This window comes from Neoarius graeffei, chromosome 16 (assembly GCF_027579695.1).
Source record: "Neoarius graeffei isolate fNeoGra1 chromosome 16, fNeoGra1.pri, whole genome shotgun sequence".
Classification (NCBI taxonomy): Eukaryota; Metazoa; Chordata; class Actinopteri; order Siluriformes; family Ariidae; genus Neoarius; species Neoarius graeffei.
The window spans coordinates 16,158,526-16,171,901 of NC_083584.1; the positions used below are offsets into that span (position 1 = coordinate 16,158,526).

General features: G+C 43.9%; 1 protein-coding gene across 2 annotated transcripts in view; it reads right to left on the reverse strand.

Moving 5' to 3' along the window:
- Window positions 1–13,376, reverse strand: part of notch3 (notch receptor 3) — an 83,404-nt gene that overhangs the window by 46,796 nt on the left and 23,232 nt on the right. For both annotated transcript variants that reach the window (XM_060942575.1, XM_060942574.1), the window contains exons 5-10: window positions 10,566–10,688; window positions 10,251–10,484; window positions 10,019–10,174; window positions 6,391–6,576; window positions 5,341–5,454; window positions 2,359–2,472 (exon numbers count right to left, since the gene is read on the reverse strand). In XM_060942575.1, the coding sequence (XP_060798558.1) occupies window positions 2,359–2,472; window positions 5,341–5,454; window positions 6,391–6,576; window positions 10,019–10,174; window positions 10,251–10,484; window positions 10,566–10,688 (927 nt within the window). The remainder of the gene's footprint in view (window positions 1–2,358; window positions 2,473–5,340; window positions 5,455–6,390; window positions 6,577–10,018; window positions 10,175–10,250; window positions 10,485–10,565; window positions 10,689–13,376) is intronic.

Consider the following 13,376-nt stretch of genomic DNA (forward strand, 5'->3'; position numbering starts at 1 on the left):
GCGGACTTTACTTCCTGCTATTGTTTCCGCCTTGTATCACCTTTTTGTTTTTCATTAAAGAGTATAAAAGTATGAATATAATGCTTTGCTTTGTCATTCTTAATGTTGTTCATGGTAAGATGCAAATACTGCCCATTGTGTAGTTATGATTGTCTTTAGGCTTGCCATCCTTCCACTTGCAAGTGGTGAGTGACTTGCGCATGCCCGATATGCGCTGGGATCACACACTCAGCGGCTCAGTCCCGAATCACTGCTCGTGCGCTTCACTCGCGCGCTCTGTGAGCTGCGCAGGGCCGGAGTGCGCACCCTCCAGAGGGCACTCGCTGTTCAGGGCGGAGTGATTTGGAGCGCAGCCGCTGAGGAAGAAGCGCTGAGCCGCAGTGACACATTTCAACTTGCGTGCCGTCTAATTAGTCATGTGATTAGCGTATCCGCGTATTGGTGTTGCTGTGTGCACGCGAATCGTTTTAAAAACGTTAATCTGATGATCCGCTGATACGGTCTAATGTAAACACCACCTGAGTTTCTGGAGCATCACATTTGTGTGGTCGATTAAATGCTCAAAATGGCCAGAAAAATGTCTTGACTATATTTTCTATTCATTTTACAACTTATGGTGGTAAATAAAAGTGACTTTTCATGGAAAACACAAAATTGTCTGGGTGACCCCAAACTTTTGAACGGTAGTGTATATTCCTTGCTAGCTTTCAAGACCTGGCTAAAATCTAAACAGATTTTTTTTCTTACAAAAATACAGATGGTCAAAAGACATAAACATGGCCTAGTATTCGGCCTAGTTGGCTTAATATACTGTAAGATTTTGTATATTTCAGAGATTTTTTGGCAACCGAAACAAGAAACCGAGCAAACACTGTTGAGCATTCACTTGCTTGGTCATGAAAATGGCGAATGTATGATTTGTCCAAGTCTGAGGTATTTGCACTCCAGCTGTTTCTGGTTGTTTCAGGGCTTTGTGGCTGTACGTCAGGGTGGATTTCCTCTGAGTTTTGCGGCGATTGGCTGATGCGACTCAGACGTGACCTCATCTCCAGCATTTCTATGGGACGAGCTGTCTTCGGCTCTGCTCTCCCTTTTTTCTTGCAGTACTACTGTGTTTTCATGCGCTGCCTCAGCGATTCATTCGTCGGTTTTCACAGTTTGGTCTACAGCGTGAAGACTTCCTTTCTTTCACTCGGCCCTTTACTTCTTTCCCAGATTCTTCTTTTTTAACTCCAAAAAACTTTTCCTCATTCTCTGAATGTCCCCCCCCCCAAAAAAAAAGTTCCTTTCTACCGTTCCCCGTTTCCTTTTTTCTTTCTCTCTTACTCTGTCTGGTGAAAGGTCCTACAGTGTGGCGCCCGGGTTCCTGTGGTTTCCATGCCAACAGGTTGTCAGGCAGCGGCAAGAGCAAGGAGCCAAGGGCGAGAGACGGAGAGACAGAATGAGAGAGAGAGAGAGCAAAGCTTTCACAGGCTTCACAGAACTGCTTTTGTCCCGAAGAGCACAGTGACAATACCTCGCACCCCTGCTAACGGGACAACCCAGAACAGGAACACGAGCCAGCAGAATACCAAGCAGCTGCTCCGCTGAGACAATATCCATATGGTTTAATTTATAATATATTTGAATTACGATTAAAAAAAGTGTACGATATTATAACTGCAGGTTCTACAATCCCTATGACTTCCTTTACAGTCAGCTCACTACATGAGGTGCGGTTGTTAGCCTGTTACAAAGAAATCATTTTACATAATTAACCAAGTTAAAAAAAAAATTGAGCATAATTTAAAAATGTATAGAAATGACATCACGATATATCGACCATGCTTTCGTTTACACATCAAGGATGAAGTGTCGTTCGGACGAACAGCTTCAGAATCCTGCGTTTAGACAGATTAAAGGTACAATATTTAAATACATTTCAAACACTTTTGGAAATTCGTTCGGACATCCCTGCACCGTCCAATTCACACGTGGCCTCGTTGAGGATATGGTGCATGTCCGAAAACCAGACTCCACATTCCTTCAGATGGACCTGAGGGTTTGGGCCGTGCCATACGGCACTGTGTCGCTACGTTATTGTAGGGTGCAGATGAACAGATGTCGAGGTGAAGGCCGAGAATAACCCCTGTCTTCAGCAGCTGCTGGCCCTGAGTGACCCTGTGATCCTGGGGTGCAGTGGGGGGATGAGTGGGATTAAGAGCCTGCTGTTGGTCTGATCACAGCCACATAATGTCTGACCTTGAGATCAGACTCAATATCATTGCCGGGCACAGGGCCATGGAACCAATATCGACCCTGATATTCTTAAGAATATGTCCCCATTCAGCACACATACACACACACACAGCGGCTTACCTTCAGCACAGCGGCACTCGTAGCCATTTGGCCTGTCGATGCACTTGGCTCCGTTCTGGCAGGGTGTGCTGGCACACTCGTCTATGTCGATCTGGCACATGGTGCCAGTGAAGCCTGGGACAGGCAAACACAGAGGTCAGAGGTCACATTCAGGCACAGGAGGAAGTGTACAAGTGTACATGCTACGCTAGACTACAGAGGGCAGAGGTGCTTGGCCTTGGTCTCAACTGCCGAGACAATGCGTAAATCACAAGCTGTTGCTCTGAAATGGTTTGGAGTTAACAAAGTCTGTGTTTGGTTAAGACTGTGGACAAGGAGCTGTCCGAAACTGAGATGTGCTTTTCCCCATGGGTGGGGGGGGTCAAATTTAAGTTCTGAAGATCCCAAACTTTCAAAATCCCCCTAAACACATGAGAACTGAAGACGCAGTTTTTCAATACACAGATAACAGAAAACAAATACTAGACAAAGAGCAGGATAGTCAAAGCTTTTTTTTTTTTTTACAAAGATTTATAGTAGAAATGTTGGACATTACAAGCTCCCTAAACCACATCTGAAAAGTAAGAAACCATTTTTAGGCCCACTTTAAACGGGGACGGTCTGAAACAAAAACGCAAAAGTCCGTTTTCGTTCTCGCTTTTTTCCGCGTCTACACGACCGTTTTCAAGGAGGAAATCTGCGTCTATACGGTGACGCATAAATGTGTGGAATTCAATCGGATGTGCATGCCAGGAGGCTAGGTGGTGCTGTGAAAGACCTCCGCTATGTCTGCACGCATGCGCAACGTCTTCCGTCTTGTCTGATCTGTGCCGCGAAAACTTTGACTACTCTGGCTATGGTAAGTAAGAAAGTAAGTAAAAAAGTAAGAGCATGCTATACCCACCTCTGTTCATTAACGGTATATGTGCAGATTCGGTATAGATGTTCGAAGGACTCCTGGACGTTTATTAAAGCTGCCAGAGCAGCTTGAAGGTCCGTTGGATCGATGTAATCAGACATGCTCTTACTTTTTTACTTACTTTCTTACTTCCCGGGCTGGCATGTACAGTATACGACATATATATGACGTAAACGCGTACCCGACGTGAGCAGATCCGAGCAGAGTTTCGCGTATTGGGTAGTTTAGACGGATATGCAACGGGGGCTGTTTTTAACTTATCCACTCTGGAAGGCGTTTTCAATTTTTTCCGTTTTCCAGCCTCGGAAACGCCATCCCCGTGTAGACGAAAGACACTTCCGATAAAATATTTAGTCGTTTTTACTAGTGCTGTCAAGCGATTAAAATATTTAATCGCGATTAATGTCGCGACTGTCATAGTTAACTCGCGATTAATCGCAATTTAATCGCACATTTTTGTCACATGAAAAACCATTGTAATTCTCTTATCAGCATAAAAAAGTGAATGGGCTTGCTTTGTACCAATGTGTTTTTTTTTTTTTTATTGCAGAGCATAACACGTCTTGTCACAGCCAGTGCAAAGTCGGGCTGGAGCCGCCGATGGGAAAACGAAACCTAAGCCGAGCACCGTGGCTCTTCGTCCCGAGGCGCGGGGCGAGCGCGCCCTGCCCGCACTGGTTCTTTGGGGGGAAGGCAGAGGACTCTGGCTGTGCGGGGCATGGCATTACAGTCTAGCTGCTATCGTTTTTCTAAGCAAAGTCTCTGTTCCAAGTTCCTGGCAGTTTCAAAAGCTTATGAAAAACCTACATCATGTCACAGAGCGTTAATCTCGCGATAAAAAAATTATCGCCGTTAAAATTGAGTCAAGTTAACGCGATAATAACGCGACATTTTTGACAGCACTAGTTTTTACCCGACAGCGTCCTCGTGTAAACGGGCCCTTAGTGTTCTTCCAGGCAATTTTTTACCACATCTGCTTTCACAGCACCAAACAGGACAAGGACTATTACATCTTTAAAAAGTTGAATTCTCCATTTCATTCTGGTAATCGCTGCATTTTGTCGTTATTTAATTCAGAATGTGTTCTTTTATTTTGCCCATACTTTACCGAAACATTTCTGTGGCTGAGAATGCACTATATAACCTTTACACAGATTCTGGTACAGATCCAGATGCCTAGACGAATCTCGATGGCCTGGAGATGACACACGGTGCTGTTTTTACAATGTTAGCACAAGGCAGGAAAACAAATCCACCTGCCTTTGTTCTCCTCCTGCTCTCATACAGACATCAAAAGCAACCAAATTTAAATAGGTGGAATTTATTCACAGCCGTAGACTAATAAAGATTCCAGCTCAGATATTATTTGCACTGGGCTCATGTTCACTACACCTTGGATAGTGTGGCTAAGGATATGGCGCTGAGCTTTAATCACTCGCTGGCATCCGTAGGCTGGGAAAACATGCGTGGGGTGAGTAAGTGCAACCTATAGGCTGGGGCCCCATGGAAATGTCCATTTTTGCATCTGCAGAATGCGCCTGTGTTGATTAACAGTGTTGTGATGGGATCTGTGGTGATGCTTAGGGCAGGAGGTTAGGAGAAAGGGGAGGGGGGGGTTGCACACTAGAATTGTTTTCTTCATGCGCCAGAACCCCCGTCCATGTCCTAACCCAGTACTCATACAAACTCCACCAACTCAATAGCTAGATGGGGGGTGCTACGGGGGGTTGTCTGCCCCAGATGTAAATTGCGGACCTGGAAAAGAATCTCATTAGCAGGACTGCTGTTCCCTCTCTTACCCCCTAAAAACCAGAGAGAGAGAGAGAGAGGAGGAGAGACGAGGAGAGACTGCCATCCCCTTCTTCTGTCCTATAGATGAGTAGGGGCAGAGGAGAGAGGAGGGGGGCACAATGGTGCCTTTGTTCCGGCACGCAGTCCTGCTGCCCCTGAAGGCCTCGCTCTTATGAGTAATTACGCCGAGCACCATCAGGCCAGCAGAAGACGATCCATCAGTCTGATATTAATTGACTTATACATTCCATAAGTGGCACTTTGGGAGAAATGTGACAAGGTCGTTCTCTTACCTGGCTTGCAGGTGCAGGTGAAACCGTTGACCAGGTCTCTGCAGATGCCGTCATTTACGCACGGATTACTCTCGCACTCGTCTATGTCCACCTCACAGTGTGTGCCAGTGTAACCTGACCAAAACAGAGACCCAAAAACCTCATTACCCACACAGCCATAATTGCAGGGTTTTCAAATTACATGAAAACCCTCAGGAGCCTTTTGACCACTCCGTCTCCTGCTTATGCTGGCCTTCCGCTACTAATAAAACGAGGTTATATGGGTTATGAGTAATGTCTGTGCGCGCACGATTTAACTGAACCACTTTACAATGCCTATGACCCGCTTCGGTCTCCATAAAGATTACGGAAGCCGAAGTAGGTCATAAACGGTGTAACGAGGTTCGGAAGGCATGTCACATAATTATCATTATCGTGCTTAGCGGTGTCGTCTTTTAAAACATGACCGGCGGAGAACCCAGGAGCAAGAGCACAGAATCAGAACCAGCTGACGATGAGGAGGCAGGAGAGCAAGAGGTGTCTGTGGAAATGAAAGGAGGTTTTTTTTTTGGGGGGGGGAAGGGGGCAGGAGGTGGGGGTTGGGGGAAAAAGCGATGGGAAAAAGTTTGCTCGCTCTCTGTGTGCACGAGGGGCACGGAGAGTAGCACAGAGAGGCCCTATTGTTGCCGTTCATTCCCACCACTCCACTGCTCATTATCATGCAGCACACTCTCCTCCCCCGCTTGCTTTCTGCTAGGCCTATAGACCTCACACTCCCAGCCCTCATTTGTATATTCCTTAAGAGCGCAAGATGGGACACTGAGCGTGTGTGTGTGCTGGAAGCAAGAGAGTCAGTCTGTTATCACATGATTTTTTTTACATGCCATTAGTGGCTTGAACATACGCTCAACAGCCCCCACAACTTGCTTCCCAGAAGAGTTTATTATGTAATACATGCTAAGCATTACTCGTTGCTCCCTCATGAGTCTGATGACTCCTGACTATATAGTGCTGTGACGGTGCAACATCAAGTCTGCTCTGGAGCATGTGATGTGAAGTCTCTGGGCGTACCAGGCATGCAGATACAGGAGAACTGGCCGATACGGTCGAGGCAGGTGGCGTCATTCTGGCAAGGCATGGACAGGCATTCGTTGATGTCAATCTCACAGCGAGGGCCGGTGTAGCCACGGCCACACTGGCACTGGAACGACCCCTCTGTATTCACACACTTTCCAAAGTGCTCGCATGGATTGGCACCTGAAAATATAGTTTAGGTAAATAGTTCAGCAGATTCTGCAGTTAAACGTTCCAGGTACGTATCGTACATGACAATTTTGAACCGTGAAGGGTTTTTTTTCCATAAGTAGGCATATCAGACGCTCGCTGGCCGTGCTGTGAAAACTGTCCATGCAGACGCTCCTCTAAGTTTCCAAATCTGTCATTGCTTAACTCTTGAATATTTTCTATCGTGAATACTATCACTAAAAAGCTTATAATCTCTGCTTTCCAAAGAAATGTTTCTGGTTAAGATCTGTTCAGTACTTTGGGAGTAACGGCAGGTTGAAGTCGGTATAACCGAGTTCACTCTCTGCTCACGGGACGTCGGGAAACTGCCGGTGATTTTCTTTTGGAGTCACAGGAAAGCAGTCAGGCTCTCTTTCTCTCTCTCTCTTCTGATCGGTTTCCGACTGAATATCAATCGGATAACTTTTATATGGATGTTCTCTCGCTCTCACTGTTTCTGATGAAGTATTCAGCAAAATTTTCCGTCTACTAGTTTTGATGTTATGCTTCACGGGAGACTTTAAAGTGAATTTTCACCGCTTTACACTACCGTTCAAAAGTTTGGGGTCACCCAGACAATTTTGTGTTTTCCATGAAAAGTCACACTTTTATTTCCCACCATAAGTTGTAAAATGAATAGAAAATATAGTCAAGACATTTTTCTGACCATTTTGAGCATTTAATCGACCCCACAAATGTGATGCTCCAGAAACTCAATCTGCTCAAAGGAAGGTCAGTTTTATAGCTTCTCTAAAGAGCTCAACTGTTTTCAGCTGTGCTAACATGATTGTACAAGGGTTTTCTAATCATCCATTAGCCTTCTGAGGCAATGAGCAAACACATTGTACCATTATGCCGCTTTTCCACTACCAACGCAGCTGAGTTGGGCTGAGCCATGCGGTGCTGAGTTGGGCTGAGTCGAGCTGAGTGGGGCTGTTGGGGTTGCATTTCGACTACAACCGCGCTGAACCGTGCTGGCTGGAAGTGGGTGGACACATTGGGTGGAGTTAGCGAAAGTGGGTGGACGTCACGTGATGTCGTTAGGCGGCGCAAACAGTGACATCAGTGATCTTTTAAGTGGTAGTCTCACGACCCGGATAGTAAACAATAAACATGGAGGACATGGAGTCGTTAGTGTTGCTGGTCTTGGTGCTGTGGCTTGTTGTCACCGACAACGCCAACAGATACTGGCAAGAGCGTATAGATGAGGCGAGGCGCATAAGGCTTCAGAAATTCTCGTAATTCGTAATTCTTCTTCTTCCGGGTTTACGGTGTTTACAGATCCCAGCGTGCTCGCGGGGCGTGTGTGGGCGTGTGAGGACACTCCTCCTCACCAATCAGTGCACAGGGGAGTGTCTCCTCACGCCCCTAGCCCCACTCGGCTCGGTTTGGCTCGCTTCAGCCCCACTCCAAAACCGTGCGAGTTTTGGGGGCTGAGCAGGGCTGAAGCGAGCTGAGTCGTGCTGTTCTGAGGTAGTCGAAACGCGAGCCGTGTCGGGCTGAAGTGAGCTGAAGCGAGCTGAAAAAGGGTAGTGGAAAAGGGCCATTAGAACACTGGAGTGATAGTTGCTGGAAATGGGCCTCTATACACCTATGGAGATATTGCACCGAAAACCAGTCGTTTGCAGCTAGAATAGTCATTTACCACATTAGCAATGTATAGAGTGGATTTCTGATTAGTTTAAAGTGATCTTCATTGAAAAGAACAGTGCTTTTCTTTCAAAAATAAGGACATTTCAAAGGGACCCCAAACTTTTGAACGGTAGTGTACCTACTTAATTTTTCAAATCAAACTGATTCCTGTAAATCAGGGCTTTGAACCGGTTCAAGGAACGAAAACGAAAACCGGGAACTTTTTCTATTTCACATGGAACAGAAACGAAACCAGAAACTTTATTATTTTTTATGTTCCGGAACAGAAACGCTTATTAAAAATAATGGTAACCGGTTAATACCGGTTTTTATTTCGTTCCTCAAAGTTTCCGTAGCCTACAAATAAAAAAGTCATTCTTCTCCTGCGCAAGTTTCTATGACCCGCTGGGGTTCACTTCCTGTGTGACGTTCGCTGACTGAATGGAGAGAGCGGGAGGGTGGACTACTATCACGTCTCCACATCTTAAATAAGAGGTAAATATTGCAGTCTATCGTTATTCAAAAACATCAATTTCAAACACGATATCAATATATTTGTCCACGTTAATGAGAGGCTCGCAAACATTAAATGACGTTAACCTCTGTTAGCCTATCAATGCATAGGGCCTGACTAGCCTTTGGTAACACACTAAACGAATTATCTTTCATTTTTGGCACTTTTTCTGTTTGTGTAGATGGGAAGACATACTGAGAATCCAAATCGCCAACATTTGAAATAATAATTGTTTTGAATTATTTCTTGTCTTATTTAATGAAGGTTGTAATAGAATTAGCCTACATTTGGCTTAAGCTGGATGAGACAGAGACATAATTTTATAGCCATTTGTTAAACAGCTGACAGGGAACGTAATTAACCGTTCCGGGAACGAAATTTTTTTTGTTCTAACCGGTTCGGGAACGTCTATTTAATGGTGGAACCCAAAACCGGAAACGTTAAAATTCCGTTTCTGTTCGGAACGAACCAATAGGAAAAAAATTCTGGTTCAAAGCCCTGCTGTAAATAAATAACTTTTTTTGAATATAACTGCAGTTGTTTTGATGAAAACTACTGAGATCTTAGTGGTTGAAATGATATTAAAAAAAACGTGAAGTCAGAAACGTGAGTGTCAATTTCAGTTCAGTTAATGTGAATTGTTTATTGGATGTGGCTCAGACAGATTTTTCGAGGTTCACCTTGAAAGCTGTGAATATTAATTGAAATAATCATTTATATTCTTTCATATAAACACTAACAGGCCCTACTTTTGAGAAATACAAAACCCTACAGAGCACAAAGAGGGTATTAGAAATAATATTTTATCACTTTTTTTTTTACTGAGTGTACCGATTTAACTTTTTACCTAATTTGCATAATTAATGCTAATCAAATACCAATTTTCATAATTAGTTTTTACTAACTTTTCAAACTTTGCATTCAGTATACAGCCATCTATGTGCCACCAATTTCCATGTAAATATCTTGAAAAATAGAAACGTTATGAAGAAAAAAACATTTGATCTCATCGGGTAATGAGGCCCATTTTGGACCACGTGGTCCTCATACAGAATATTACAGCAGTTTAGTAAAATTACGCCGTTTTTTCAATCTCTGATTTGTAATATCTCAAGAACGGATAAACAGATTTTAATTCTGTGAGAAGTATCTTGTTCTGCATTCAGTTCTGAATTCAACGAGACCGGTTTCAAGTGATTTGGACTGAATTTTCACCTGATGTGCCTACTAATAAAGAATTGAATAGTGGTACAGTGAGTGCAAATATACCGATGGAACACTCATCCATGTCCTGGTTACAGGCTCCTCCGACGAAGCCAGCCGGGCATGTGCAGATGGCACGGCCGTTCAGCGGGTTGGTGTCGCACACTGCACCTTCATTACAAGGATTACTGACGCAGGCATCGTCCAGGTGGCACAGCAAACCTGCAGTCATGAGTCAGAACAGTTCAGAACCAAAGCTGCGTGAAATAGATATGTGTGTGTGTGTAGATAACCATACCAGTCTTTCCCACTGGACACTCGCAGAAGAAAGATGCCACACGGTCATGACATGTAGCTCCATTAAAGCACACGGCAGTGGCGCAGTCATCGATGTTCTCACTGCAGTCGTTGCCGGTCCACCCATTCACGCACACACACGTGTGGCCGCCATTGGTGTTGAAGCACGTGCCACCGTTATGGCAGGCGTTTGGCTGCATCAAGCACTCGTTTACGTCCTCAGCACAGTACTGACCTGACAACACAAACACGGGGTAATGCCATCAAAAGATCCCAGATCCTGTAGAGGTCTTACTGGGCATCGAAAGTCAAATACCTGTCCACTCAGGTGGGCACTGGCAGTTGTAAGTGTTGACTCCGTCCACGCAAATCCCACCATTCATGCACTTGTGGCCAGGACAGTCATCCACGTTCACCTCACAGTTAAGGCCACTGAATCCTAGAAGCAATAAAACAGAAATGTGTAACACATTCTCTACTGATACTCATAATAACATTTATTCTATCCACATTCACTGAATATGAGCAATCACATGCTCTGATTGGCTACTCTACTACTAGGCTATTAGCTCTTATACTGTGAGTAGAGAAAAACAAAATGGCGGAGCGCATGAAGTCAGATATATCACTTTATCAAGTGTTTAAAAGAAACAGACCTGGGTAAAATAATATAGTCCCCCCCCCAATATCTCCTGTTCCACACTCCAGCCCAATCGGTGGTGGTACTGCACCTTTAAGTTAGTTTGCCAACTGCCAAAAAACCCGAAAGAAGAAGACGCAGAAGAAAATGGTGGCGGATGTTGCTGAACCAACCGAGGACGAAATAAAAACTCAACTCAAAAACAAAACCTCAATGGAATAGAAATTGTATACTTTGTGATCACTACCCCTTTCCCTCCCTCCCTCCCTCCCTCCCTCCCCACATATATTTTATAGTCCTGTCCCATTGTTTGTTGACTATCACAGTCAATCTAAGAATGTCATCGTAATGTCATAGCTATATATATATATATATATATATATTAGTGCTGTCAAAGTTAACGCGATAATAACGCGTTAACGTGATCTCAATTTAACGCGATTAAAAAAAATAGTGCCGTTAACGCAAATTCTAATTTGGCCCTGCGAGTCACCCGTAGTTCCTGTTGAGGCTTGTCGCGCGCTGCTTCAATAAGAGTACCTGTGAGTGATGGAGAAAGGCATAGACATATAAACATCCTTGCCGCCATATTGGATGGGGCAAAGTGGAGAATAAAGATGCCTCATTCATGTGCTGCATTTAACTGTACAAACAGGTTTACCGTCCAAACGAGATCACATGGGATTACCTTTCACAGGTGAGACTGGAAAAATACTTTTCAATACTGTTCCTTCAGTCTTCAGTTTCCCAGCTCATCTCCACCGGGTAGGTGTAGAGTTATAAGCAGTGAGAATTAGATAATACGGTGCCACACTATGATGAACGTTTTTGAACGTATGATGAATGTTTTTATTTTTGTTATCTGTTTTTTTCTTCTTTTATGGCAAATACTTCTCTTCAAAAGAAACTAATGAAGAGTAAAATAAAACATTTTTTTATTTTCACAGTGATATGCACTTTATTTTTCATCCCTTGGTTTTCTCATCTAATATGGAAGCTATGGATGTCAGTGGCTGTGACAAGACGTGTTATGCTCTGCAATAAGAAAAAAAAAAAACATTGGTACAAAGCAAGCCCATTCACTTTTTTATGCTGATAAGAGAATTACAATGGTTTTTCATGTGACATAAATGTGCAATTAAATTGCGATTAATCGCGAGTTAACTATGACAGTCGCGACATTAATCGCGATTAAATATTTTAATCGCTTGACAGCACTAATATATATATATATATATATATATATATATATATATATATATCTTCTCGAAAACACCCCTCCCCCCAAAAAAGCAACAAAATATGGAATAAAAGTATTTAATGGTAAGAACGTATCTTCTTTTATTTTTCCAAGATTTATTATTATTATCGCCTCGTCTCGTCTCGTCTCGTCTTCTTCCGCTTTATCCGGGACCGGGTCGCGGAGGCAGCAGTCTAAGCAGGGAAGCCCAAACTTCCCTTTCCCCAGACACCTCGGCCAGCTCCTCGGGAAGAACACCGAGGCGTTCCCAGGCCAGCCGAGAGACATAGTCCCTCCAGCGTGTCCTGGGTCTTCCCCGGGGCCTCCTCCCGGGGGGACATGCCTGGAACACCTCCCCAGGGAGGCGTCCAGGAGGCATCCGAAAAAGATGCCCGAGCCACCTCAGCTGATTCCTCTCGATGTGGAGCAGCAGCGGCTCTACTCCGAGCTCCTCCCGAGTGACTGTGCTTCTCACCCTATCTCTAAGGGAGCGCCCAGCCACCCTGTGAAGGAAACTCATTTCGGCCGCTTGTATCCGCGATCTTGTCCTTTCGGTCATTACCCAAAGCTCATGACCATATTATTATCGCATTTTTCACAAATTCCTGTCATTTCTCCGGTTTGTTTACATTCTAAGCGGAAATGATTTTGTCAGACGTTCTGTATCGAGTTTTTCTTTATTGAACTTGTAAAAAACAAAAATAAAATGCTCTGTTTCTCAAAACCTAGTGAATGTGGATAGAATAAAACAGTTATTCCACGCAATCTGGTCGTACATGGATTATAGCCAACTTGGTGCTACGCGCCTCATCGGCTATCAGCTCATGTACGACTCGATTTCATGGAATAACTGTTAAATATCTGATTGAATGTTAATATATAATTTTGTACTGAATCTTTTCTTTTCTCTGCTTCCAAATCTATATTATGGCCTTTCTGCAAATTTCATCACTACATCAAGTGTTATGAGGACAAAATGACCTGGATCCAGGGCTCTGGGATAATGACCCTTTCAATGCACTTAGTGCTGTTTGACTTTATAGTATACAGTAGTAGAAGAGTAATAACTTATAATCCCATTATTGGGCATCACTCAGAAGAGAACAGGTTTCCTTTTGTATCTGGTTCCTGTCATGATTTCTTCCTCATGTTGTCTCAGGGATTTTTTTTCTTTCCCACTGTCGGCTCATTAGGGATTTATCTACACTACCGTTCAAAAGTTTGGGGTCACCCAGACAATTTTGTGT